Source organism: Macroventuria anomochaeta, assembly GCF_010093625.1.
Source record: "Macroventuria anomochaeta strain CBS 525.71 unplaced genomic scaffold BU25scaffold_52, whole genome shotgun sequence".
Lineage (NCBI taxonomy): Eukaryota > Fungi > Ascomycota > Dothideomycetes > Pleosporales > Didymellaceae > Macroventuria > Macroventuria anomochaeta.
The window spans coordinates 200,324-225,759 of NW_022985413.1; the positions used below are offsets into that span (position 1 = coordinate 200,324).

Below are 25,436 nucleotides of genomic sequence, written 5' to 3' on the forward strand. Positions count from 1 at the left end.
GTGCTTGTACTTGTGCAACGTCTTATAGCGAGGCCCCTTGTCAGTAACGTAAGGGTAAGTGGAACTTGGCGTGAGCTCAGTGAGCCATCACGGGCCCTTCGTCACTCGTCGTGCAACTGCCGTAAGTCTTCGAGTTCTAATGGTACCGATGACAATCCGGTTGCTAGAGTTCTGTATCTGCTTGCCAAAGAGTCCTTGAGTGTCCGTGGTTGCTGATCACGCAAGTGCAAGGGATGCCTGACCGCAAAATGTCATGAAGTTTTCAGAAACTCAACTTCATCGTCGAACTGAAGCACAGCTGCTTGTTCGAGCACGGATGAATCGCTGGCTTGAAGGAAAGTAGTGGACTGAGGAGTAGCCTCTGGGATTAAGCCGTCAGTCGCGCTAGTCGCGTAACGCGTCGTCACGAAGTCACGATTCCTTACTTACGTGACATCATGCATTCACCACAACGTCCATGCACGCTCACCGCTTCGCATCAGTTCCGTTATAGCGTGCCGTAACGACGTTGGTGATCGATTAAGCTATGTCTAAAAGCATGCGGGCTGCATAGGCAATCACGCCCAGCGAACCCTCAATGGGCATGCAAGCTGTCACCCAGATGTCCCGAGGTCCCCGTATGCAAGATCTTAGATCCTAGCGTGAACTGGACATCTGGCTGGGTCCACTCCGCGTACCCATCTGCCAGGCAGGGCACTCTGACGTCTCATATGCAATTGCCTCTACCATGCCCACTCTAGTGGCGTTTGAATCTCCCCATGTTGCCAGCCTGAGGCGTTTGCAATTGGCTGTTAACTGTGTAGTTACCCCGACAACCTTCGGTAGCTAGGATAGGGTCAACCTGCAGTGATATCTTCATCTGCTGCGATGGGCTAACGACGTCCTTTGTCTTTCTTGAAGCATAAGCCTCCAAAGGGTCATGGGGACGGCACAGCGAAATGATCGCTGGATTGCGCTTGACGATATGTTTCCGATTGTCGAGAAACTTCGATCATTGACGTAGCAGTAGAGTACGACGAGCAGTGTGAGATGATGACAACTCAAGGCGCCCGTAGATGTAGAAGTATGCCTATTTTCCTCTTCTCTTCTCTCATCATCAACCCATCAACTCAACTTCCCATACACACTTCATCAACGCTACCAACCTTTTCACTACCAACCAACAACCTACAATCGACATGTCTACAGACACCCAGGTTGCTGGTGGCCACAAGGCCAGCATCAACAACCCCAACACCTCTGAGAAGTCCAAACAGCACAGCAAAGTGAGCCGAATAGTTGCATTATATACTTCCACAACCCGCATGTGCTAACGCATCACTTCGAGCCTGCCGGCAAGTCTGAAGGTGACAAGAACCCTAACAATGTCGCTGGCGGCCTGAAGGCTACCATCAATAATCCCAACAGCTCCGAGGAAGCCAAACAGTCCGCCAAGGAGCGGCTTGAGGGAATGTACGAAGCTAATGCTGGAACATGACTCCACTCCTGTGCGGTATGAGGAGGTAGTGTAATCCTGGGCTGAACGTAGTGGAAAATGGATAGCTGGTCTTCCAATAGCATGCGTCTCGAGAATTATTTTGGTGCCTTTTCCACTGCGACGTGATGTGTCCTCTCAGACGCAATGATTGACTCGTTGTTCGATCTTCTTCTCGTTGATGGCAGTTGACTGAGCACGTCGCTGGTCGAGTTCTTGTCTCTCCGTGGGGGGAGGCTGGATGTTGATACCTCCAACCTGGATCGGCTGCTGCAGACAGTATTCCTGCCATGCACAGATCTCCTGACTCTTGATCCCTTCTGTTGTGGGCTCTGTGTCCCCTCTTATTTCGTTGGCTCTTTCTCCTTATTCAGCAGACCCACGACGACTTCGACAACACGTTTGAAACCTTCCATCTCTTCCTCAACTGTGCCTCCCATACCAGCATTGGCAAAGCTGATTGAACTACTAACGAAGATTGGCTTTCCAGTTCTGCGTGCGAGTATTTTGGATAGCCGCGTCGTGAAGTCGAGCGTTGCGCTATGAGTGAAGAGAGGTGTGCTAAGAGGCTGGCTTGGTGTGACTCTCTACAGGTCAACGTTAGCTTGTGCCCGGCGGTGACTACAATGAAAGCATTTTTTCCATACATTTGGCATTGCATATACCAGAGACCCTAGAGGCACTGAAGATGCTGAATCAGGCGTGGACGTGGTCAGGAAGAGAGTGATATTTGGACCGTTGTCGTGGAGCCGGAGGTTGATGTCCGTCCGTGGAGCCTTAGGTAACGGGAAGGAAACCTCAATAGGCGCGTGCGACGCGTCGCCGTTCGTGACTGTGGTAGTCATTGTGTCGTGTAAGTGTGTTGTGTTGCTGCTGCAGGTGAGCTTGATTTCACCCCACCAGAGCTCATTGGCGCACGGACTTTGGTACCCCACGCTCCTTCCATTTTAGACTAAGCACTTGGCTTCTGCCATCCGACTTCAAAACAGACTCAGTTTGCGCTCTAGCTATTACTGCACAGAGCTAGAGAATTTCTGAGGTGCTCTTTCGCCATGGACTACTCGAATATGGAGACACGAGAATGGGAAGGCGACTTCGATCCTCTATCAGATCCAGATGAAAAGCGTCACCTTCTATCAGTCTTGGACTCCTTTCGGTGAGTTACACCCTCGTGTAAGCTCCAGCCTAGATACTGACAATTGTCAGGTCATACCGCCGCCTGGCACATTTCAATGGCACCCATGTCCGCCGACAAGCTTTTTACTCACTACCTCAAGATCACTGGATGATGTTATCCAAGCCCCCCTTCTCACTCCTGGACTCTTTGAACAAGCTGGACGACCTCATTGACAGCAATGCAGAGCTTGCTGAAGCCATCTTCATGGCTGGCTTCAAAGGCTTTATTGCACCAACTATTGACAGTGACTGGGTGGCATCTATCGTGCCTGAGAAATATGCTCGGGACGAGTATCAGATCTACTCTATTGTCATGGATCATCTGAACGTACAGACGACTCAAAACGATATGGACAAAGCAAGGAGCTGTATCAATCAGTTCTATCGAGATTGGAGTGCTGAGGGCAACGTCGAGCGAGAGAAATGTTTTGATCCAGTCCTGAGAGCTCTGAGTGCAGAGTATGCAAGCAGATTGAAATACACGCCTGAATTGGACAGATCAGACCTCAAAGTTCTAGTGCCAGGCGCTGGCCTGGGTCGTTCTGTCTTCAACATCTGTCAAGCTGGCTTCAGCGTTGAAGGGAACGAGATATCGTATCACGAATTGATGGCAAGCTCTCTGATACTGAACCACACGCAAAAAGCTGGGCAGTTCAGCATTGCCCCTTTTGCTCTCAGCTGCTCAAACCATCTCTCTCGTGCCGACCAATTTCAGACTTTTGCAGTTCCTGACATACACCCAGGCACTGCTCTGGCGACAGAACAAGGCTCGAAGGTTCCAGCACACGAGCGAATGAGCATGTCAACAGGCGACTTCTGCGTCTTGTACAGTTCACCAGATTACAAAGACACCTTCGACGCAGTTGCAGCCGTTTTCTTCATCGACACTGCGCCCAACGTTATCCGGTACATCGAAGCTGTGCGTAATTGCCTCAAGCCTGGTGGACTGTGGGCCAACCTTGGACCTCTACTGTGGCATCAGGCCCCTCGAGAGCCCAACAACGATGCCGAAAGCGATGGGAAATACAAGCATACCCATGGTCATGATGCAGGGATTGGTGATCCGGGGTCCGTTGAACTGACAAACGATGAAGTGCTAGCCCTTGTACAACATCTAGGGTTCGAGATTGAGAAGCAAGAGTCAGGCGCACAAGAGACAGGATACATTTCGAACCCCAGGAGTATGCTACAGAACACATATCGCCCAGTGTTCTGGGTCGCAAGGAAGAAGTAATCAAGATACAATGATACATTACAATGTCCGAAGGCACGTCTCTTGAGGAGACACGTCGTTGAACGATGCGAACCTGACCCACAGTCGTTGTCTTCATGTGGACGCATTTCACCAGTGTATACAATCGGCAAGAAGTTACTGGTTGATTGAGCAAGACGAACGAATCGATCGCACTCGCCAAAGCCTGGTACAACGTCTGACATACAGCATACCATTGCGCACTCCTCCGTTTAAGGTTCCTGGCATTTTCAAACGCCCATCATGGTGTTTGAGATGACTTTTCTACAGTACGATGCTGGGTTTGACCTGAAGTACGTTTCCAGTCCAGGTGGAATCGCTCGCACATGGTGTAAAGGCGATGACGACCTGAAATTAGTTCTCGGAGGCAAGTTGGCAACATCCCACCCCTTCAACGGTCTCCTGATGCAGTCAATGTCTGGTCTTCACCATGCTCTTCCGCTAGGAACTGTAGGATTTCCTATGAAGGCCTCGACCACTGAATCCTTCTGCAACGACTGGTCCTTGCCTGCCAACAGTATCGAATATGGTCTGCCCATTCAAATGCAGGACACGATGTCATCAGGTACAGGCTACCTTCCGTCTTAGTTGAGCTCCATCACTGAGTCCGACAACCTCACTTCATCATCGACCGGCCCAAACTGGAGTTTCTCCACCGCCCCTGAGCACACAGATCTCGACCACGGTATGACTGGGCTGCAGTAATTCTGGCAGTCACAGGTTCAAAGCACTCATGCCATGATTGGGCAAACCATTGCTCCAGCGGATGCATTGGTTGGCGATGGGGACAATCGCTTCGTCGAAGATAGCGAATCGAGCTCTTTCATCGAGGCAGAACCTTTCGACAACACAGCAATGTCTTTTGCAGCATCACCACACGACAACGCGCCGATGATGCTTCCACATTCACCACAGGAAGTACAGGTCAAACAGGAGCTCGAGGTATCTGAAGCTGAAGAGACGTTCACACGGTCGATTCATGTTTCACCCAAGGGTGGCAAGACCGTCAAGAAGGAGCGCCAGCGTCTGAATGGTGTCTCCAAGAGAAGAAGGTCCAAGTCCGAGTCCCAACTAGTCTTCAGGCGTTCGCATGATGGTCGCATCGACGCCGAGGGTTACAAACTCAACCCCGTTACTGTCGATTTCATCTCAACTTCTCTTCACATGATCTGAACCCTGCACGAACTCTGGCCCCTACACTGAACAGCCTCTAGATCAACCGGTTCTCTTCATTAGCTTCTTCCTTCCTCTGTTTTCATATTCTGCCTCTCTTCGCAAGTATCTAAACTCGTTTCTCTACCATTTTCCATCTCGTTATTTGTATCTGCGCTAAATTGTACAGCCTGACCGCGCGCTTCAACGCCACATCCACATTGATCTTGACCTTGAATATCCCCACTACCTGCATAAAGACCCAGATGCTGTCCTGATGGATGACGTGTATTCTCCAGTCACGAGGGCGAATAGAGCAGTAGAAAGGTAAGGCACGCCTGCATTCAGGTCTGCACACAAAGAAGGCCGGTTTCGAATTTCACTTTGATGCACAAGGCTTGCGTCCCTCGAGGGAACGTTCCAGAAGTAGCTGCACACACTGTCTAATAATCTTTCAACTCCGTATAAACCTTTACACGCTATGCGCTCTGAACACACATTACCAATACCGATACCTCCATAACCCCCTATTCCCTCCGATCTAGCGAGTGTCCGCCCTGCCCGCAAAAATAATACAACAAACCTACTCCTCCCTCCCTCTCGCCTCCTCAACCGCTCTCTCCCAATCATAGAACTTCATATACACCCCCTCCGTAACACTAATACAACTACTCCCGACCGCACAACCCGTCCAAAGACCCAACAACTTCCAATCGGCCTCAAAGCACAACCCCAGCGCCAACGGCACCGCGATGGCATAATACACGAACAAATTGCACCAGCCGCCAATCGCCTGCTTACCCAAGCCACGCAGTAGCGCATTGACAAGCGCGGTGGTGGAGTCGCATAACTGGAAGACGGCCAGCAGCGGCAAGACGGTGCTGACAATACCCTGGACCACGGGGTCTGTTGTGAACGCCTTTGGTAGGATGTTTTTGCAGGCAGCCAGGACGACGAAGTCAGCGAGGCCGATGGCGAGGAAGGTAAGGATATAGCATTTGGTAGCTATGCGTGCGGCTTTTAGACTGCCGGCGCCGATCAGGTTGCCCAGCCGGGTGGAGACGGCGACGCCGACGGAGAAGGGCACGTGGTAGATTGCGACTGCCATGGTCATGACGATGCTTTGGGCAGCTAGGTGGGCGGTAGAGAGGTAGGAGGAGGAGAAGGTAAGGATGTCGAAGGCGAGCCTGAAAAAATTTAGTTCGAGTCCATCACTTTTCACGACAAACATATATAGAACTCCATACCATTCGGTTTCGACCATGATGATGCCGGGTATGGCAAGCTTGGCCATCGGGGACCAATGCGTGAAGGCGGATTTTGAAAAGCCGCCCCAGCATTCGAGAGAGGAGGGGTTGATGAAGTAGACGTAGATCCAGAGTAGGAGGGGGAGGAGGTTGTTGGATACGACCGTTGCAAGGGCTGCGCCGGTCAGGTCCCAGTTTAAGACGAAGACGAAGATGTAGTTGAGGATGATGTTGATGGGTGCTGCGATGAGGAGGACGAAGAGGGAGGCGTTGAAGAGGCCTTGGGCTTGCGTGAAGCGTTTGCCGGCTTCGAAGATGGCGTAGCCTGGGGCGCCTGCGAGGAGGAGCGATAGGTACCTCCCAGCGAGATGAGCAAGCTCTTTCTCCGGAACCAGAGCTGCGAGGATCCATCCCGAGGTCAACCAGAGGGCTCCGATGGGGATGGTCACCAGCAGCATGAACAGGCACATGCGCTGCAAATGGAGACCAACCAACGTCTTCTTCCCACTTCCATACGCTTGCGCACACAGCGTATCCAAACTCGTCGCCAGCCCTTCGTATACCGCCAGCCCCGTGATATTCGCCGTCATGCTGGCTAAGCTCACAGCGCCCAACTCATCTGTCCCGATATGTCCCACCACAAAGATAGTCACCAGGCTGAAGTTGTACTGCAGCAGATACGTGAGAATCAACGGTATACTGCTCTTGAACAAGATCCTCGCCTCCGCGCCCGCAGTCGTATGCAACTCGACCGTCCCATTCGGGCTCACCCGTCTCTCCAGCTCACTCGCATCTGGCAGCGTGCCATACTGCTGACTCAACTTCCTGGCCTCGGACAACAATCCAACTCTTTCCTCACCGCTGGTCGAAAACCGCCTGGGTCCCGTACTCGCATCCATGTTTCGCTTCTTCTTCTTCTTCTTCGACTTGCCAATGCTGGGACAGCTGGACACAAACGGACAAGGCACAAAGTTGAGTGCTAGACTGGAGATGTCGGTGTAATATTCATTGTAGAAGGCTTCGTGTTTGAGATCAGCCTCGACGTCGGAGGCGACACACGAATCTGGTGATGGTGGTGATGGTGGTGATCGTTGGGCTCCAGCCTCTTGTGGTGGGCCTTGTCCCGCACCTCGGCGCATAGCGACAGCACAACTAAGAAACTTGCAGTAAAGCGTGGTGGGTTAGCGAACGCCCATTTCTCCGCCCGCTGCTGGAGCTGTTGTTGTTTTCCCCGAAGAAGGCTGAGGGTCCAGTAGAAGGATGGGCTTGTGCAAGCAATTGTGGATGGGAACCCTTCATCTCCGGATGTGGACCGGCCGCTTGCGAACAGACCGCCCAGGGTTCTTATCTGAAGCTGCAGCAACGATGAACCCCGTTGTGCTTGCCAAACCTCAGATCCCTCGAGCCATATTGCGTGCTCCGCGGCTGCTGACTTGGGCAGAAACGGCCAACGTCCGATTGGTAAGGAGCGGAGCGGATGTCGATGCGGTTTGCGGAGTTCTGGCTGCACCTCCGAAGATCTCCACGATCGCGATGCGCGGACGATGTGGGCATGTATTTGCAGCTATGGCTATTCTCGATCTACAACTTCACATGTCTCTCCAACAACGTGTATGATCAGCCATGCGCATTTGTGGTGTGGTTGTGCGACGGGACAACCAATTGCTGATGAGAAGTCAACGCCATTGTTGCTTGGATGCGTTGATGCTCGCCGATAACTGCACACATTTCCTGAGGCGGCGCGCACGTTGCTTACTCGTCTGCAGTCATGTTCTCTTTGCTTCAAGAAGATCGAAGTTGATATCTTCAAGCTGCGCGAGCAACTGAGGCAAGACATGTTCTTCCATCTACTATTCTACAGGATATCCCCATCCATGTAAGCAACGCCAGCGCATCCGACCGCTCCTCTCACAACTTGCCTCGTGACCTTCTAGGACGTCAGAGACATAGCCACGATAAGCGAAGACGTGAGGTTGATCACCTACTCTTGCCCTTCACCCTTCGGCCTCGCCAGCTTCTCAACCTCGGGATCCTTCGTAACCTCCTTATAATCCGGCCTAGGCAACTCAAAAGCCTGCGTCGTCCGCGCGTACGTAATACCTCCCAGCCTCGAGATCGGCTTCATCACCGCTGGATCAACAAGCACGCCCTGCTCATCAATCGCATCCTCCCTCACCCAGAAATTAACGCCTTCAAGGAAAGCAGTAACACCCGTCTTCTTCCCCGGTGTAGCCTCACTCTTACTCGTCCACTCCCTCGTCTCCACCAACTTCGCCTCGACACTAAACACCGCCTCCTTGACCCTATCTGGTCTCACAACCTTACTCTTCTCTGACGTCAAGCCGGCGAAACTCCACTCACTAACGCCCTCGGGCGCATTAGTGGAGGTGAAATTGGCTGCCTCGACGTACTCCTCGCTGATGATATTGATGACTGCTTCTTTCGTTTCCAAGAGGTTTTTAAGCGTGTCTTTCGCCCGGTCCATTCCCCCGGCGAAACCCAAGACAAAGATCGGTGGGTCGTGGTTCACCATGTTGAAGTAGCTGAAGGGCGCAAGGTTTGTGCTCTTCCCGTCGCCGGAAATCGTACTCGTAAACCCGACAGGTCGGGGGATGATGGCACTAATCAACAACTTATAATTGTGTACTACGGGGCGGCCTTCTTCGTAGGGGTCGATTGCGCGGTGTTGTTTCGAGAGGCTGGAGGCATTGTTGGGACCAGAGCCGGTTTTCCAGTCTGGCTTAGGGGTTTGTGTAAAGTGGAAGGTTGTCGATGTGTCAAAGGGTGGGCGTGAGGCTTCGACGGCTTTGAAGTCGCCGTGCGGGTTGCGCTTGATTTCCTTTTCGGCATCGTACTTGTGGTTTGCGGCATCGTAGTCTTTAGAAGACATGTTAAGCGAGCTGATGCAGAAGGAACGGTTGGTGGAGGATTTTATGTAGCGATTGTGCCTCTTATACGATTAAGTACGTTTCATCTGAACGACACTTTGAGCGGCATAGGAGGAAATTGATGGACAGTTGAGATGAGCGGAAAATGACGGCGGATATAATTCCGGGGCTATGGTGACGTGCCATCGAGTGCGGAACACCCGCTAGTCGTTGATCATCTTGAGTCGCGAAACCTGTTAGTGCTCGTCTTGAGATGTACATGTTTGGTAACTTGCACCTCAAAGGCAGCCTTGCGAACTTTCAACACTCGAATTGTTTGTCACCTGCCACCGTTCTCCTTGCAACCCAAGAGATGCAGCGCGCTTAGTTCCGGTATCGTCATGTAGCCGAAGCTACGCGCCGGCGGATAGGAACGTGTACCCCACCATAACCGAGAAGCTACCCCGCCAGAGCTAGCTATCAGCTCCACGGCCAAGTAAGGAGAGAGCACGCGGTACCAAGATAGCAGAAGCAGGTATTTGATATGTATGGTAGACTCAAACAGATACGTCTGTTAGCTTGACGTTCCTTGTTTTCTTCTCCACTTTGCTGCTTTGTCACATTGACCATATTGTGCAATTGTTTTAACATTCGGACATAGCTCGGCTGCCGTGCGACGTTCTGAAGGAAATTGGAAATCGAAGTGCTCGTATGCAAAAGCTTAGCAATGCATTCAGATCAGATGGAGAAACTGACAGTACAAAGTCACCTGGAAGAACCCTCTAAGCTGAGGCAAACCCGACCATGGCCGACTACGAGACATACAAGCTTGGAAACTTCAAGCTCAAGTCTGGCGGAGAGATTCCAGATGCGTTCATCGCATACAAGACACTGGGCGACCCCTCTCTCCCAGCCATCATCTACCCGACCTGGTACTCTGGCCGTTCGTATCCCACCTGTCCATGTACTTCAGACTCTCGACTGACTCCAGACCCAGTAATCGCAGACAACCTCTGGCTCATAGGCCCAGACAAGACCCTCGATCCCTCAAAATACTACATCATCATCCTTGCGCTATTTGGGAACTCCCAATCCTCATCGCCGTCTAACACGCCCTCCCTACGACCCTTCCCCGAAGTCCTCTTCTATGACAACGTACGCGCGCAGCATGAGGTCGTGACCAAGCACCTCGGCATCAAGCATGCACGCGCTGTGCTCGGGTGGAGTATGGGCGCAGGCCAAACGTATCAGTGGATGACGCAGTACCCCGACTTCATGGATATTGGAGTACCGTTCTGTGGAAGCGCAAAAACGAGTCTGCATAACCAGGTGTTCCTCGAAGGCGTCAAAAGCGCGTTGTATGCTGCGAAGGGGACCAGTTCGGCGGGTGTGTCAAAGCCGGATGTTGACACGGCGAACGCGCAAGGAGCGCGGTTGAAGTCGTACACTGGGTTCTCCGACGAGAACGCAAAGATCGGACTAAAGGCGTTGGGTCGCGTGTATGCTGGATGGGGATTCTCGCAAGCATTCTACCGTGAGAAGCTGTATCAGACGGCACCGTTGCTCGGTTTCAAGGACCTGGACGACTTCCTGGTGAACTTCTGGGAGGCGTGGGCTTTGTCGAAAGATCCGGAAAATATGCTCGTCATGGCGCACACATGGCAGGCTGGTGACTGTTCGCAACAGGAGCCGTATAATGGCGATTTCAACAAGGCGATGCAGGGCATCAAGGCTAAAGCTCTAGTACTACCTACGAAGACAGATCTTTACTTCCCACCGGAGGACTCGGAGATTGAGGTCGAGGCTATGAGACCGGGCGTTGGAACTCTGAAGGTGTTCCCTAGTATTTGGGGTCACTGGGCTGGTGGTAAGTATTGTATCCGTTTGTTGGATGTGGAGCTCGAAGCTAACATTCCTAGGTCCTGGTCAGAGTACTGAAGACGTCAAGTGGCTTGACGAGAACTTGAAGGAATTCTTCGCGAACAACTGAGATATGTTCAGGTAGCTGCGTGGTTGCAGTGGAGGGATTCAGCTTGTTTGATGTTCCTGTGCCAGGTCGACTGAGCCAACAACTGTGAATCGGCCATGGAAGCCCTTTCGTTCGATTACGTAGACCTTATCAACAAGCCACCCCAGAGTCTTGGGAGCACCATCTTGAAGTTGGCAGAACCCAGCGATGCCGTTAGTGATTTCTTTGCTGAGCTGCTCCGCTACTTTGTCAGTCCGTGCCTGGCCAACCGAAAGATGAGGCGTGAAAGCTCGTTGATCGCTGTCGCATTCACCAAACTCAGCTTGCAAAGCTGACTGCAGCTCCTTGACGTTCTCATCAGGGACCGGTCCAAGCCATACAGTTCTGCTGGTTTTGCTGTGCGTGAATGTACGAGGTGGGTCAGCACCGAGTGAAACTTGAAAAGCTCGAATGCCAGAGGTGGCCTTCTCGAGGCGTGCCTGTATGGCCTGACTCAACCGAGGAGCATTGCTATCTGTAGTCTCCAGCGGCGACGCAAGGAATGGATAGATCAAGTTGATGTGAGGCGGCCATCTTCTGTAGTTCTTGTCGTGAATGTAACGCACGGCTTCGATTGGCGGCGTGATACTAGCTCGTGGCAGCAGCGCAATTGCAGTCTTGTAAGTGAGATGCGCTGGAAGTTTGAGCGCCATGATACGATCTGGGGACAATGGTGTTGGTAATCAAGAAGTCATTGACGCGTCCCTGACTGAGGTGAGGCGTTGTGGCGCGTGCATCTTGGCACTTTGATGAATGCGCCAAAGACGGAAGCAGCATCGAGCTCTTTGACATCCATTCGCTGCACATAGACCTTGAGGTCGCGTCGCCATGTGGGAGCGCTCATATCGCCAGTACTAACATCGCAGGATCACGCTGTTAGCGACCGCTCCCTCCGACACGTAGCCTTTGCCAGCTGCCATCTTCTCCGCGCCCAGCCCGCCGCAGCACCTCCGAGCGAGTGCACCTTGTGAACGTTCTTTGTTCGCAACACCACCCAAGCGCCGACATGGCGGAGACACAGCCCAAACAATGGGGCGTCACGGCACCCATCTCGACACAGCAGCCCTCGCCGGCCGATCTGAAGCTGAATGATGAGCTTGTCGAAGAGCTCAAGCGCCAGAATGTCTTTGAAAGCCCCGAGGGTTCTGACACGAGGTAGCGTTAGATGTATAGCACTTATGCAGCATTTAGCTGACCTAGCTTAGAGTACGGGTTCTCAGGCATCTGCAGGAGGTCGTCAACAAGTTCTGCCAGCACGTCGGCAAACTCAAGGGTCTTCCGCAATCGACCATCGACACAATGAGCGGAAAGATCTTCTGCTTTGGCAGTTACGCGCTTGGTGTTCACGGGCCTTGTGAGTATGGTCGGTCTCTTGAGGTATATATGGTCTGACTAGCATCCTTTCCCAGCCTCTGATATCGACACTCTTATCGTTGCGCCCAAGTCAGTTTCCCTCAATGACTATTTCGATCACTTCGAAGGCATCTTCAGAGAGATGTCTGACGAGAAGCTCATCACCGAGATGAATCCTGTGCCCGACGCTTTCGTCCCGCTCATCAAAATGGAATACTCTGGAGTCAGCATCGATCTTCTCTTCGTTTCGCTCCCCTCCATGACGCAGATACCAAAGGATCTCGAGGGTGTTGACAAGAACATGTTGCGTGGCCTTGACGACACAGCTATGCGCAGTGTGAACGGAACTCGTGTCACACTGGAGCTCATGCAGTCGATACCTCAGATCAAGAGCTTTCGACATGCCTTACGAGCGATCAAGCTTTGGAGTAACCAGCGAGGCATATATGGAGCTGTGTTTGGATTCCCGGGAGGTATCGCTTGGGCCATCATGGTCGCTCGCATCTGCCAGCTGTACCCAATGGCGTGCGGTGCTACCATTCTCACCAAGTTCTTCAGGCTGATGGGCAAATGGCCGTTCCCACGACCTGTCATGCTGAAGAACATCGAAGAAGGTACACTGAATCTTCGTGTGTGGAATCCGACGCAGTATCCCGGTGACCGGGCCCACTTGATGCCCATCATCACGCCTGCGTTCCCGTCTATGTGCGCCACCCATACGATCATGCACTCGACTTTGGACGTCATGAGGGAGGAGTTCGAACGGGCTGATCAGCTCATCAACAGCGAGAACGGGATACTTGAGGGCAAGAAGCAATGGAAAGACCTCTTCCAAAAGCACACTTTCTTCACGAAGGACCACAAGTACTACTTGAGTGTCATCGCGGCAAGCCGTACTGAGAAGGCGCACTCTACATTCTCTGGACTGGTACAATCCAAGTTCCGTTTGCTGTGCAAGAACATCGAGGATGGCCAATGTGGTATCGAAATTGCGCGACCATGGATGAAGGGCATCAACCGGTTCCATCGATACGAGAACGAAGAGCAGGCGGACAAGATCATTGTAGGAAGCACCGAATTCCAGATTCCGGCGTCAGAGGTCCCTGCTACTTCGGCCGCCGAAGAACCATCGAAAGGCATCATGTACACCACGACTTTCTACGTGGGTCTCAAGTTGAAGCCTGGTACGTAGAAATCTCTCTTCATGAGTGAGTTGCGACTGACTTAAGATGCAGATGGCACCAAATCGCTCGATATTTCTTACCCGGTGGGCGACTTCAGGAACCTCGTCGTAAGCAATAACGGATATAATGACGAGACCATGTCCGTTCGTGTGGTTCACACTCGCAAGTAAGAAGTACCATCTTTCTGTTGCAGATCATCCGCTTACGAATCAGCACCCAACTCCCCGACGACCTGTTCAGCGAAGGCGAGACGCGGCCTCAGAAGCCCCCTAAGAAGGAGAAGAAGAGAGACGCGAACAAGGCTGCTAAGCGCCACTTTGCCGAGACAGGGCTCGACGTGCGTAACACGAAACACCAAAAACTCCGAGACGTACTCTCGCGGCTCAGGAGTAACTCACGCTCTCATGCTGACAATTGTGCTAATACAGGACAGCGAACATGCAACAGCAAAGCGCCAACAGTCCGAGCATGCCACCAACGGAGTATCTACGCCGACGGCAGCATAAGCTCTCTTTCAGCTAAGCTTGCACATGTTCGATATTTCCCTCCCCAATCCTGCTTGCTCGTTGAGGGTATGGGACATCTGACTCTACGTTTTGTCCAGTCACGGTTGCACCACGGTTCGCATCCCAGAGTACCACTACTCAGACTACCCCCATGACACGCCTACGACCACAGCCAAATGGCACCTATTATCGCCATTCAGACCGCGACTACAATCGGAACACCCACCGCCGCGTGCCAGGCTCGGCGCCACGCCTTACAAGATTCGCACAGCAAAACCAGCAAAAAAAAAAAGGTAAAAATGGCAGCATACTAGCGCCACCTTCGAAATACAAAAAGGTTTGTCCAAAAAAGCGCCGACTTCGGCGTATTCACTTCACTTCGATTCCATAATGCATTACCAAGTCTGATTCGGTTCGATTTCGGGGTTCAGGGGCGTTCTTCCAGCGACATGCATCTCACGGCGAATAGGAGAGTAGCAGAAGAGCTGCAACAGCTCACAGTTTTGATTTCAACAATGGTGAACGAGCAGGAATCCCACCACAGCAGGGTAGGGTGCTTTCGATGGCTGTTTGTATTGGAATTGTGTATATAACCTCGAAAGCCAGACACAACAATCCACTACCGTTTGGAGCCTTGGGGCTCCGCCAAATCGACACAGAGACCCCCATATGTCATGTCTTGCATCTTATCATCAATGCGATACAAAGAAGCGGGAGCAAAGCATTGGACCCCCTCCCGTCACTTTGGGCACAGGCTAGCCACAGACATTCGACTCCAGGTAAACAACTTTTCGCGGATCATTCTGATAGCCAACTTGACATGCGTTGATCTCTCAGTACTCCGTAACTACTTTCCCAAAACACTCTGCATCCGTTCTAAGCTTATGCAGCTCAATACAACGTCCCTAATGACGACCACCAACCCCAGCTCGGCCTGGCTGCTGCAAAACCGCACAGTGAATTGTTACCAGCATCGAGCCGAATCATTGACCGAGTCCTTCTATTTGCGTGGTCTTGTCGGATTCCTGGTGTGGCCTTCCAAGGCTCAATCAAAGTCTCACAGAACAGCATCACGCAGCTTGAATGGTACAGGTATACTGTTGGAGTTCAGTGAACTGTACGCAAAGGGAAGAAGTCGAAGATTGTACTGAGGTTGTATTGGGTGAAGCTACAAAGAGTATATATATGTGGGTAGCTGTAAACAACGCTAGTGTGACGTGGCAGTCACTCTCATGACAGGTGAGGTACGACAGGCAGGAGCACCCCAAACCGTGGCATATACAAGTCCAAATGTTCGTAACCTAGAGGCTACAGTCATGCCTTTGACATGCCTCCTTCCTCTGTTTTCGACACTGGTACGCCAGCAGCCTGTCCTGGGCTGCTTTCTTAGCATGGTCAAGTGCCGCGAGGACCTGTACGCTCTTCCAAAAGGGTCATGAGTCACTGAGCCGCCGGTAGCAAGTCTTTTTTAAAGTTTGCATTACTATGTCTGAAGCACTGTGGCTTCCTGTGCCCCCGTGGCTATGTGTCTTCCCTAGTCTTAAGTAGCGAAAGAAGTGGCTTACAAGATCGCCATAGAATGAATTGAATGATTCGCAGATCGGCGGAAGATGGAAGTAAGTACGAGAAAGAACAGAATCGAAAATCGACAAATGTCGACGAAATGTGAACCTGGGGCTTTACCCAGGAGCTCGAGATGGCTGCTAAAAGTTTGGGCAGCTCGAAAAGGTATGTGAGCGTAGGGTTGCACGGTTGGTATGGCCGGGCTCAAGGTAGCCGTTGCATGGTCGCGAAGAGGTTGGCCGCGTACTGTGCTCGCGCGCAAGAACTGCCTGCTTTGCGACTTATTTACTGTATCTTCTTGGACGTCTTCCTTGGCAGACCCGCAGCCTTCCTCGCCGCCCGATCACCCTCCGCGAGCCACGAGGCGGCCTTCTTCATCTGCACCACATTGATAATCTGCTTGGCCAACATGATCGGCGCAGAGACAAACATGCAAATCCACGGCACAGTCGAATCCATCTTGTTTGCGCGCGCCGCCTCCATAGCGCCAGCAGAGAATGGAGATGCGAAGAGCACGCTGGGTTTGGGCGCAGCGGGCGATCCGGGAGCGAGGGAGGAGGGGTTGGCAGGGTCGGCGAGAAGCGTAGGGCTCAGGTAGGGTGAGGAGAAGGAGAGGAGGTAGAGGGCGATGAAGAACACTTCGTTGAGGGCGCAGAAGGTGAAGAGGACCCACTGTGTGAAGTCAGCGGACGATGCTCCACTCGGTTGACCATTAGGGTGCTAAGTGATGTAGGGAGACATACCTTGTTCGAGTAGTACTGCCTCAGAATCCAGCTCCGGCTCGCAGACACATCCTTGTGGCTCTTCGCGCTTCCACCCATACTCAGCGTCGCGTACATGTGCATGTAGTGGCTCGCCAGATCCAGAGAGATCAGGCCCTGGAAGATGATGCTCCAGCGGGGGAACGCCTGCGCAAGGAACACAAGCAAGCATGACGTTGTGCAGCGATCGGTGACCATGTCCAGCACGGCGCCGAACTTGGTGCTCTGCTCGTAAGCGCGGGCAGCGTACCCGTCAAGCGCGTCCAGCAGGCACGAAATGCTGTAGAGAGCTGTGCATGTGCGAGGGTGGAGGGGCATGTAGTAGAGGGAAGTGAGGGCAAGGACGACGCGACCATAGCCTGGAGAATATTAGTATACAATCCCAATGCTGTTCGAGTATATGGAAGAACCAACCAATCAAGTTGGGGACAAACAAGAAGATGTTCTCCTCTTCCTCTTCCTCTTCCTCGTGCGTGGGGCGCACAGCTGTGCCGTTGCCGTTAATGGGCTGTTGTGAAGTAGCCATTGTGGTGCGTGGTCGCGTGCTAGCTATCTCACTCGCGCAGAGACGACACGCGACTTGTGGTACTTGCGATTGCTGCCCGGTGAGACAGAAAGTTGTCAAAGTCGGAGGACCGATAAGCGATAACGAAGCTCTAGCTCCGCAAGGGTAGTCGACAGGGGGCTCGGTCGTATTCGCGGGGTCACGCTGCTGGAGGTAGACGCGCGGTGAAGGGTGTTGATGTCTGGGAAGGAGCGACGTGTGAAGCAGACGTGAGCAGCAAGAAGTAAGAAAGTGGTGCCTGGAGAGCTTGATTCGAGAAACTTCAATGGCTTTCGTCCGCCCGCGAGATTCCGGTTACGCGGCTAGGCTCTAAAGGGGCTTGTCTTGGCAGTTTATTCCTCTGCTGACATTACGCATCTTGCTGCCAGTGCTGACGACAGCCTGGAGGTATTCGCACATGTTGCACGAGTAGAATAAGAAGTAAACATTGTACATTGGTCGTCGTACACCAACTGTCAGGCTGCAGATCCAGCAACTATAACCGCTTGGTGCGCTACCTAGTGCCCGCAACATCTGATTGGAAAGAACTCCTACCGTACGACTGAAGCATAGGCTGGAGGCGTTCAACTACTCATGGCCGCTCAGAGCTTCCTCTTGCCGTGAACTGCCTTCTTGGTCTTCGCCTTGATATGCGCGTTCTTCTCCTTCGACTTCGCTGTTGTCATACCTCGGTCTGCCTTGCCTTTCTTCCACTGCTTTCCTTCCAGACGATCGTCCCTAGCCTCCAGCTTCTTCTTATCCTTGTGACTGAGCTTCTTCGGTTTGCTCTTGACCGAGCCGCCTGAGGGGTTGTTAAGTGCTTGCGCACCCTTTTCCCTCTCTGCAGCCTTCTCCTTCTCCGTTTCAAACCATGTGCGTCTTGGTCTGGACTTGATCTCGTCTTCGTGCATGATCAGGTTCTCGCCACGCTTGAGATCGCGCTCTGTTATGCTCAGCACACGCTCCTCCTTCTCTTCTTTGAGGACCTCCTCGATCTCGTCTTCGAGGTCCTTGATCTTCGTGATCCACTTGTCCGCCTCCTCAGCTGGAACCTGTCGGCTGACGACCTTGGCACCTTGTTCGCGGCTGGCCTTGACTGCTTGCTTGACGACCTTGCGGTCCGGCTCGGCAGCGAGTGTGCACGCGCGACCACTTCGTCCAGCACGAGCGGTACGACCGACACGATGAAGGTAGATCTCGTGGCTTTGAGGTGCTTCGTAGTTGATGACTGTTGCGACATTCTTGATATCGAGACCACGGGAGGCAACATCGGTGGCGAGCAGGTAAGACGACGCTCCTGAACGGAAAGCCTCCACAGCTTGAATACGCTATATCACTGTTAGTAGTCGTTCATCAGGTCCGAACGTGAACTTTACCTGTTCCTGGCTCATGTTACCGTGCAATTCGCTCGCCTTCTTTCCGCACAAAGCGAATACGACTCGGACTCTGTGAGCTTCCTTCTTTTGCCTAAAGAATATGATGACGCGCTCGGTGTAAACCTTATCGCACAGGTACATGAGGTACGCCAGACGCCTGTCCTCCTTGCCTAACCTCAGACGAATGAACTCTTGCGTCAAACCTGCAACGGTCTGCTTCTTGGCATCAACCATCAGTCGTACAGGCTTGTCCATACCAACGCGCACCAACTTGTCGACTGAGCTGGTCATTGTAGCGGAGAACAACATGGTCTGCCTCGACTTAGGGATCGTGGTAAGAATCTCGTTCAACTGGCTTTCGAATCCTTCCTCGAGCATGCGATCGGCCTCGTCGAGGACAAGGATCTCAAGATGCTCGACCTGGAAAGAAGCCGAGTTTGTCATGTGATCAATGAAACGACCTGGCGTCGCAATAACTACATCTGGTCTTGTCTTGAGCACAGCCTCCTGCTCGCGCATAGAGAAACCACCGACCATCTGCGCAAAGGTGATGTCGGTAAACGAAGCCAGCTTGGTTGCCACGTTGAAACACTGGACAGCCAATTCACGGGTAGGCATGAGAATGGCAACGCGGGTGGTCGGTACTTTCTTCGGTCGGTAGAGGAGACGCTCGAGGATGGGGATGAGGAAGGCGGCCGTTTTACCGGAACCAGTCTCAGCTCCTCCGACCAAATCTTTGCCAGCGACAGCGATCGGGATAGTCTTCAACTGGATGGGCGTTGGCTCTGTGAAGCCTACAGCAGCCAGACCGCGAAGAATGGGCCTAGATAGCGACATAGACTGGAATGATCCTGTGAGTTTGCCACCCTTCTTGCCCTTCTTGACTGGCACGCTCTCTTCAGGTGCGAAGAAAGCTGCCGCCTTCTTTGCTTCTTCCGCGTCCTCTTTGTCGCTCACATCCTCGTCTTCCGATTGTACTGCGTCGTCGGGATGTGCTACGTCTGATGCGACAGACTCAGCGTCGGAGTCCTGCTGCTCAGCTTCGTCGTCCTCGGCAGCGCTAGCTTCAGCTTCTGAGTGTTCATTGTCCTCCTCCTCCTCATCATCATCATCCTCCTCCTCTTCAGCCTCCGACTCACTGTCGCTGCCGGCGCCCATGCCAAAAGCGTCGTCTGCCAATAGTTCGTCGTCGTCCCCAAACCCTGTGAAGTCTGCCTCCTCCTCCGCATCAGATTCAGCGGCTTCCTCCTGCGCCCGCTTGGCAGCATTGTTCTTCTTATTCCGCCGCCTCTCGATAATCTCGTCCACATCCACAGCCGTGGAGGTCCTCGCAGCAGCTTCTTGCTTCTCGGCGCTCAAGCCCCACCCATCAAAATCATCCACGACGCCGGTATCTATGTCGCCGACCGCAAATTCAAAATCTGAAGCAACATCGTCGTTGCCGTCCACATCCTCTCCAGGCTTGATCATTTCTGCTTCCTCCTTTTCTTCAACCTCTGGAGTCGCCTGCTTCGTCTTCTTGCCCTTCTTCTTCTCCTTCTTGGCCTTCTTGGACACTATACCCTTGGGCTGGACGTGCAGATCGGGATCTTCTGTGTATTTGCGTTTTTGACCTTTTCCAGCCAATTTTGCGACCTCCTGGAGGTCTTCAGCGCCGCCATCGTCGGATATGACGTCGTCGTCGTCGATCGTGAACACGAAGTCGTCGTCTTTGGGCGCCATGGTATACGTGAGGCTGGACGTAGTCAGGTAGATGAAGTGCGCAAAAGCTCGAAAGCAACGCCCGAGACCATTCGTCGAATTCCGAGGCAGAAAAAAGTTCGGGCGGCCGCTAGCATAGGCGGTGAAGAAAACCCTTGTCTAGTGTGGGACAACACCATGCATCACTGATTCTCGATAGCTATCACGAAGCCTGGAGGCATTCAGAAGGATTCTGCTTATGCTTGGCCAAGTTGTTAGTCTCCAAGCACTTTCGCGACGGTGGCCACTCAACCGCGTCTCTACGCCCTAGTAGACTACCTTCATGACACCATCACCAGCAAACATTGAAGACTATTCTATACACATTACGGACAGCTTCAAACATACCCAATAGCCTCTGTAATGCTGCACACCATCGGCATATAGTAGCATATTCCCGCGCTGCAGCCTCAGTGTGAGCCTACTTGCAGCCTACGCGCTTCTGCCTGATCGCCTATTTGCGCAAATGGACCAACATCACTGGCTCAGCCTGATCACTATCTCCAGATAGCTGTCTTTCTCAGCCGCGTTTAGAGGGAATTGGCAGCCTTGAGTCATCGTCCATCGTCATAACTAGCAAGTTAAGTACAAGTTCTTGGTTCTGTTCGTTCTCGGTTTTCTACCTCCGCTTGACCTGGTGACCTCTCACGTGCACGTCATCCCATCTTCTATTCTTACTCCATCTGAAGTCGTCAATCTCACTACCACCATCGATAACATGGCTCGTACCATAAACAGTACAAGACGAGTACTTCGCGCCAAGTCTCACTGCGGCAAGGGTTATAGAAGGTCGTTTGGGATCCCTGCGCCCTCTATCTCAACGATAGTCACACGCTCTCAGACCAAGGCTCTTGCGCAAACACCCTCAAAACCCAAGTTTGGCAAAGGAGCAAAAACAACAAAGCGCCGCAAGCGTCTCGACCCCTGGTACCCCAAGCGCAAAGTCAACAAGAACCCCAAACCCCGCGCTCCACAACCAACACACTTCACATGTCGGATATGCATCTCGCACCTCCCCAGCGCGGACTTCATCCGCTGGATACCTCCCAAGCGCGCTAGATACAGTGTACCGCTAGATGTACCGCTTCCATGCGTACCCCATCTCGCCCGCAACCCCTCCCGTCGAAACATCGACCCTATCTGCAAGACCTGCGTAGGATCCTTCATGGCAGCCCAGCTCGATACGCTCGGCGCCCGCAGAGTCGGGGTAGGGTGTATCGAGCCCGGATGTGAGACGCCCTGGCCCTGGGAAATGGTGATAAAGTACTTCCCCGTCTCCAAACTCGAAGCATACAACCTCGCCTCCTTCGAACACTGGCGTACCGATGCCGGGCTCTCCACCTGCCTCTCGCCCACCTGCGACTCCACTGGGCTCCTCGACCCCTCCGCGCCAGGCTATCCGCAAGTCCAATGCAACTCCTGCACCTTCCGCAGCTGCGCATCCTGCCTTACGCCATGGCACCTGGATCAGACGTGCGCCGAAGTCAGCGCTGCCGCGATGAATGCCCAGATGAGCGACGCTGAGAAAGACACCCTCGCGCTCATGCAATCTAAAGACGGCAAACGGTGTCCCAACTGCCAGCTCGTGATCGAGAAAGACGGTGGGTGTCCGTCTATGTACTGTGTTGGGTGTAAGAAGTATTTCAACTGGGAGACAGCAGCGAGCGCTGTGCCGGGCACGAAGAAAGCGCTGCCGGTCGCGAGTGGGCAGGGATACTGGCAGATACCTGGGACGGTGGTGTGTGAGCTTGATGGGCTGGAGGGGAAGGTACCTCCCGTGGACATAAGTGCTTATAATTTTGGTGCGTTTCCGATTCCGATGCCTCTGCCTGATGAGGACGATATGGATCTGTAAGATTCATTGGGGGGGGGGGGGATGTTACGATTTTATCTCTTTGAGCGCTACTAGCGATGTTTGATATGCGTAAAGCTTGAGTACGGCACTACAACTATGGGGTTGGGGCTTCTTGAGGAACTTAGTAAGGTGCGCCTCTAAATGAAGAGACACACCATGTCCCGAGACAGGTTGGTGGTTTGGCTCTCCGTTGTCTCCCCCTCGAAAGGTTGTGAAGGCGCCGTTGAATCTCACCATTCTTTGACTATCTCTTCTCTAGCGTGCCGGTCTCCGAGACAGATTACTGTGACGTTGGTGATGCTGTCGGTCGTTTCGTCAACACCGTCAAACGACCCTTTGGCAAAAACCCCCTATCTACTTGCGACTTTAAGAGCCTCTTCAGATATCGCAGGGTCAGGGGATACAGCCGCTAGCGAATGCAACTACACCCTTGCACGCAGCTGCAACACCGTTTCTACAAGCCTTCAAACAGTGGTCTGCAGCCCTACCTGCTCTATCCGGTAAACTGTCTAACCTACGCAGGCCACACTAAGGGAGTGAATAAACAGCTCTGGGCCCTCCCTACGCAGTTGATTATGAATGTAGTAGACCACCCCTCACATTGAAAATAACTAATCTCGCCACAAGGACACAAAGGATGCAATGTTAGAAGCGCGTATCTGAATTTCTTTTAAAATTGCTGTGCTACTGCAGCCAGGAACAATAGGCAAACACAGAAAAGTGCACTTGGAAACAACAGTGTGCCTAAGACAACCCTAAGATCAACACCCTTCTAGAACTATGCCCAAATGCAACTTGACTGCTTTGAACAGTAACAAGGTTAGATTGGTAGTTAGTGGGAATCCAAAGCATGTCTTCTGAGTTTGCTGTTAACCACCTATTCTTGACGAAGATGCGTCGTACATGCGGCGGAGGTGTGAGGGTAGACGCAGACAAAGCTGGGAAGGAAGTAGCATCGATCCTTGGTTAGTTTCTAGGTGTGATCCATCCCTCGAAAAGGCTAGGCGCATAGACGGCTTTGGGTCCTTCAAACAGCTGCTTGCCTACAGTCGCGTACCGCTTCTGCACATGTCCTGCAAGCTCTCCTCTCTGTATAACAAGCATGTAGATGAGCCCTCGGAGGTCCGACGACGCATTATTGAGCATTGGCTGCGTGCTTTGGCAGAAGAAGTAGGCCAACAGATGCGACTTCGTCACACTCTTGGCGTCCTGCTTTGAGTTACGCTTCAGCTTTGCTAACATCTTCGACATTGACCGTGATAACGTTCTAACCCCCTCTCTTCGAGACAGCTCGGTGATGAGACCCATCGTCATCATCGTCTTGCCTTTGCCCGGGTCGCCCTTGATCCACAGCAGCCGCGACTCGCTCAGCGCCTTCCATCGCTGGAAGCTAACATCGTCCAGTATCCAGGCATAGCAGTCCCTGAGCAGCCTGTCCTTGTCGCCTTCGATCCGTGCCCGGTCTCCGCGTGGGTCAGTCACTCGCAGGTCGCGGAGGCACTGGTTGTAGGCCGATTCATTAGGCCCACTATGGAATTGGACGTCTCGGTGATGGTGCCAAGGATATTGACCGAATTGCCGTCAGTTCTGATACCAGTATACGTCGTCCTACCAGCGACCAAATGTTGCATCGGTGCTACCTGCATGCCGCTGCCACGCGACATTGCGATAAACTACGACCGTCACGCTAGCCAAGCAAGCTTACCGTGTCTGTGCGCGCAACGCGCATGTTCTCGCAACGCGCACCTCGGCTAGTCAATAGGCCTCACAAAAATGAGGCTGTAGAGCCACATACATTAGTTATTATCGCCAGGTTTTTTGGTGGATTAATCTACAGGCCTATGCAATGATTATTGCTCATACAAAACGTGCTGGCAGCGTTGAGGTGCGGCCGCGGCGGGTGGTTGTAGTTGGAGCCACTGGAGCCTCGCTGGGTACTACTGCACGACTACGAGCAGCAGCAGCACCACGCCTCTGCCTCTTGGAGGCAGTAGATTTTGAGACCTTGCACTTGCCTCGATTAGGCAATTGACTACTTTTTCTGGCCTCAATTTTATTGCGTTTTTGACGCACTCTCTCTGCTTTGCGTGCATCAATTTGAGCGCGCTCCTCCGCGCGCCTCTGGTCACGCTCAACCTTCTCCCTCGCCCGTGCCTCACGCTTCTGCTGCTGCTGCTTTTCTCGTAGTAGCTTCTGGTTGTGTTGTAGCTCCTTCTGGGTAGCTTTTTCTAGCTCTAATTGGTGTTGATAGTCCTCAAATGCAGCGTCACGTGCGTCAGCTTCTCTCTTTGACGAGGGACTCCACCAAGTAGCTCCTCCGTGCCGGTTGAGGTTGTGAGAGTATAGAGGCAGTACTTTCTTCTTCTTTTTGACTCTCTCCTTAGCAGCAAGAGCATCTTGTACACCTCTTAATTCGTGCTGGGTGAGCTCTAATTGGACGTGGAGCTGGTGGAGTACCTGCTCCAAACCCGACGCCCCTGCACCAACGTTATCCTTCACCACACTCCGCAGCAACGTCTTAGCTTTCAACCAGTTTGGCTCAGTAGGTAGAGCTGCTGCTGCAGACTGCTCTGGAGGTGTTGCTGGAGGCGGAGGAGTAGGTGTTTTGAACCGAGTGAGTATGACGTCGGCGTTTGGTGGGTAGATGCCTGTGGCTCTGAAAGCTGTCAAAACAAGCGTCTCAGTGAAGGTTTTCACCCAGGCAGGCCAAAATAGTGAGAAGAAGTCGCTCTTCTTCACAGGTGCTCTGCCTTGGCTCCGTTGGTTGTAGTTATCCAGCTCAATTGAGTAGTTTTGAGCCAGTGGCTTGAAGCAGACAACGTCTAATGGCTGGAGAGTATGTGTAGCGTGAGGTGGAAATACCATAAGTAGTATCTTATTAGCGTCACAGTAGTCGATGAAGGCCTTCGTTATATGGCTGCCGTGGCCGTCAATTATCAGTAGTCTCCACTCTCTCCGAGCTTTTGGCTTGGTGTAGCGATCAAACACTTGCTGGAGCCATGTCAATCCTAAGTCGTTATTGGTCCATCCATTTGGTGATGTAGTGAAGTGGATAGAGTGTTTTCCAGCCTCAATTTCATGTACCCAGCTGCTCTGAACGTTGTTTCCAGCAGCTGGAAAGATGATGCCTGGAGGCAGGTGGGATCCATCGGCGCATATAGTAGCCAGCACCGTCACCCACTCTCGATTGCCATCGTGGGTTGATTGCTTATACTGCCTCTTACTATAGAGTAGCTTATCAAACACTCTTTTGCTCCTTCCCGTGACTCCAATAGCAAAGCCCTTCTCATCCATATTGTACGTGTGAGCCGGCTCAATTGAGTAGTCGGCAATCTTCTGGTGCAGAAGGTTGAAGTAGAGGCGATATTTTGAGCCAGA

At 52.6% G+C, this 25,436-nt stretch overlaps 14 protein-coding genes across 14 annotated transcripts; 7 read left to right on the plus strand and 7 right to left on the minus strand.

The window, feature by feature from the left end:
- Nucleotides 1–1,178: 1,178 nt before the first annotated feature.
- On the plus strand, nucleotides 1,179–1,477 carry BU25DRAFT_353773 (conidiation protein 6; the record flags this gene model as incomplete). The annotated part of the gene is made up of 2 exons (XM_033703474.1): nucleotides 1,179–1,277; nucleotides 1,328–1,477. 2 exons carry the CDS (start codon nucleotides 1,179–1,181, stop codon nucleotides 1,475–1,477), a joined length of 249 nt encoding a protein of 82 aa, XP_033555924.1.
- A 341-nt stretch (nucleotides 1,478–1,818) lies between these two features.
- On the minus strand, nucleotides 1,819–2,319 carry BU25DRAFT_353959 (uncharacterized protein; the record flags this gene model as incomplete). Its single annotated transcript, XM_033703487.1, has 2 exons — nucleotides 1,819–2,061; nucleotides 2,122–2,319. 2 exons carry the CDS (start codon nucleotides 2,317–2,319, stop codon nucleotides 1,819–1,821), a joined length of 441 nt encoding a protein of 146 aa, XP_033555925.1.
- A 222-nt stretch (nucleotides 2,320–2,541) lies between these two features.
- Nucleotides 2,542–3,884, plus strand: BU25DRAFT_353802 (methyltransferase; the record flags this gene model as incomplete). Its single annotated transcript, XM_033703478.1, has 2 exons — nucleotides 2,542–2,630; nucleotides 2,681–3,884. 2 exons carry the CDS (start codon nucleotides 2,542–2,544, stop codon nucleotides 3,882–3,884), a joined length of 1,293 nt encoding a protein of 430 aa, XP_033555926.1.
- A 756-nt stretch (nucleotides 3,885–4,640) lies between these two features.
- Nucleotides 4,641–5,188, plus strand: BU25DRAFT_463509 (uncharacterized protein; the record flags this gene model as incomplete). Its single annotated transcript, XM_033710609.1, has 2 exons — nucleotides 4,641–5,039; nucleotides 5,117–5,188. The coding sequence occupies 2 exons, from the start codon at nucleotides 4,641–4,643 to the stop codon at nucleotides 5,186–5,188; spliced, it is 471 nt and encodes a 156-aa protein (XP_033555927.1).
- A 298-nt stretch (nucleotides 5,189–5,486) lies between these two features.
- Nucleotides 5,487–7,631, minus strand: BU25DRAFT_443661 (MATE efflux family protein). Its single transcript, XM_033709375.1, has 2 exons — nucleotides 6,302–7,631; nucleotides 5,487–6,241 (listed from the first exon to the last, which is right to left on the minus strand). The coding sequence occupies exons 1-2, from the start codon at nucleotides 7,438–7,440 to the stop codon at nucleotides 5,638–5,640; spliced, it is 1,743 nt and encodes a 580-aa protein (XP_033555928.1). The 5' UTR covers nucleotides 7,441–7,631; the 3' UTR covers nucleotides 5,487–5,637.
- Nucleotides 7,632–8,024: 393 nt separating this feature from the next.
- BU25DRAFT_415921 (flavo protein-like protein oxygenase) lies at nucleotides 8,025–9,442 on the minus strand. The gene has a single exon (XM_033707648.1). The coding sequence runs from the start codon at nucleotides 9,189–9,191 to the stop codon at nucleotides 8,283–8,285; it is 909 nt and encodes a 302-aa protein (XP_033555929.1). The 5' UTR covers nucleotides 9,192–9,442; the 3' UTR covers nucleotides 8,025–8,282.
- Nucleotides 9,443–9,705: 263 nt separating this feature from the next.
- BU25DRAFT_415922 (alpha/beta-hydrolase) lies at nucleotides 9,706–11,318 on the plus strand. The gene is made up of 4 exons (XM_033707649.1): nucleotides 9,706–9,877; nucleotides 9,934–10,111; nucleotides 10,166–11,035; nucleotides 11,088–11,318. Exons 2-4 carry the CDS (start codon nucleotides 9,973–9,975, stop codon nucleotides 11,156–11,158), a joined length of 1,080 nt encoding a protein of 359 aa, XP_033555930.1. The 5' UTR covers nucleotides 9,706–9,877; nucleotides 9,934–9,972; the 3' UTR covers nucleotides 11,159–11,318.
- BU25DRAFT_415923 (uncharacterized protein) lies at nucleotides 10,943–11,842 on the minus strand. Its single transcript, XM_033707650.1, has one exon. It carries the CDS (start codon nucleotides 11,827–11,829, stop codon nucleotides 11,197–11,199), a length of 633 nt encoding a protein of 210 aa, XP_033555931.1. The 5' UTR covers nucleotides 11,830–11,842; the 3' UTR covers nucleotides 10,943–11,196.
- A 340-nt stretch (nucleotides 11,843–12,182) lies between these two features.
- BU25DRAFT_353947 (Poly(A) polymeras-like protein) lies at nucleotides 12,183–14,219 on the plus strand (the record flags this gene model as incomplete). The annotated part of the gene is made up of 6 exons (XM_033703486.1): nucleotides 12,183–12,331; nucleotides 12,382–12,530; nucleotides 12,586–13,713; nucleotides 13,765–13,879; nucleotides 13,927–14,050; nucleotides 14,142–14,219. 6 exons carry the CDS (start codon nucleotides 12,183–12,185, stop codon nucleotides 14,217–14,219), a joined length of 1,743 nt encoding a protein of 580 aa, XP_033555932.1.
- A 1,848-nt stretch (nucleotides 14,220–16,067) lies between these two features.
- BU25DRAFT_353824 (uncharacterized protein) lies at nucleotides 16,068–17,069 on the minus strand (the record flags this gene model as incomplete). The annotated part of the gene is made up of 3 exons (XM_033703480.1): nucleotides 16,068–16,454; nucleotides 16,526–16,902; nucleotides 16,958–17,069. 3 exons carry the CDS (start codon nucleotides 17,067–17,069, stop codon nucleotides 16,068–16,070), a joined length of 876 nt encoding a protein of 291 aa, XP_033555933.1.
- A 478-nt stretch (nucleotides 17,070–17,547) lies between these two features.
- On the minus strand, nucleotides 17,548–20,204 carry BU25DRAFT_404092 (DEAD-domain-containing protein). Its single transcript, XM_033705108.1, has 2 exons — nucleotides 18,464–20,204; nucleotides 17,548–18,415 (listed from the first exon to the last, which is right to left on the minus strand). The coding sequence occupies exons 1-2, from the start codon at nucleotides 20,183–20,185 to the stop codon at nucleotides 17,690–17,692; spliced, it is 2,448 nt and encodes an 815-aa protein (XP_033555934.1). The 5' UTR covers nucleotides 20,186–20,204; the 3' UTR covers nucleotides 17,548–17,689.
- A 518-nt stretch (nucleotides 20,205–20,722) lies between these two features.
- BU25DRAFT_415927 (uncharacterized protein) lies at nucleotides 20,723–22,087 on the plus strand. The gene has a single exon (XM_033707651.1). It carries the CDS (start codon nucleotides 20,922–20,924, stop codon nucleotides 22,056–22,058), a length of 1,137 nt encoding a protein of 378 aa, XP_033555935.1. The 5' UTR covers nucleotides 20,723–20,921; the 3' UTR covers nucleotides 22,059–22,087.
- Nucleotides 22,068–22,688, plus strand: BU25DRAFT_415928 (uncharacterized protein). The gene has a single exon (XM_033707652.1). It carries the CDS (start codon nucleotides 22,215–22,217, stop codon nucleotides 22,560–22,562), a length of 348 nt encoding a protein of 115 aa, XP_033555936.1. The 5' UTR covers nucleotides 22,068–22,214; the 3' UTR covers nucleotides 22,563–22,688.
- Nucleotides 22,689–23,024: 336 nt separating this feature from the next.
- Nucleotides 23,025–23,564, minus strand: BU25DRAFT_353919 (uncharacterized protein; the record flags this gene model as incomplete). The annotated part of the gene is made up of 2 exons (XM_033703484.1): nucleotides 23,025–23,258; nucleotides 23,331–23,564. Coding segments are annotated over 2 exons (468 nt in total), but the record flags the coding sequence as incomplete, so codon positions are not given.
- Between the last annotated feature and the right edge of the window lie 1,872 nt (nucleotides 23,565–25,436).

Coding starts and splice junctions, on each gene's coding strand:
- BU25DRAFT_443661 (XM_033709375.1), bottom strand. CDS start 7,440: ATGCGCCGAGGTGCGGGACAAGGCCCACCACAAGAGGCTGGAGCCCAA. Junction 6,242..6,301: donor ATCATGGTCGAAACCGAATG/GTATGGAGTTCT, acceptor AAATTTTTTCAG/GCTCGCCTTCGACATCCTTA.
- BU25DRAFT_415921 (XM_033707648.1), bottom strand. CDS start 9,191: ATGTCTTCTAAAGACTACGATGCCGCAAACCACAAGTACGATGCCGAA.
- BU25DRAFT_415922 (XM_033707649.1), top strand. CDS start 9,973: ATGGCCGACTACGAGACATACAAGCTTGGAAACTTCAAGCTCAAGTCT. Junction 10,112..10,165: donor CCCGACCTGGTACTCTGGCC/GTTCGTATCCCA, acceptor CTCCAGACCCAG/TAATCGCAGACAACCTCTGG. Junction 11,036..11,087: donor TTGGGGTCACTGGGCTGGTG/GTAAGTATTGTA, acceptor TAACATTCCTAG/GTCCTGGTCAGAGTACTGAA.
- BU25DRAFT_415923 (XM_033707650.1), bottom strand. CDS start 11,829: ATGGCGCTCAAACTTCCAGCGCATCTCACTTACAAGACTGCAATTGCG.
- BU25DRAFT_404092 (XM_033705108.1), bottom strand. CDS start 20,185: ATGGCGCCCAAAGACGACGACTTCGTGTTCACGATCGACGACGACGAC. Junction 18,416..18,463: donor GTAACATGAGCCAGGAACAG/GTAAAGTTCACG, acceptor ACAGTGATATAG/CGTATTCAAGCTGTGGAGGC.
- BU25DRAFT_415927 (XM_033707651.1), top strand. CDS start 20,922: ATGGCTCGTACCATAAACAGTACAAGACGAGTACTTCGCGCCAAGTCT.
- BU25DRAFT_415928 (XM_033707652.1), top strand. CDS start 22,215: ATGTCCCGAGACAGGTTGGTGGTTTGGCTCTCCGTTGTCTCCCCCTCG.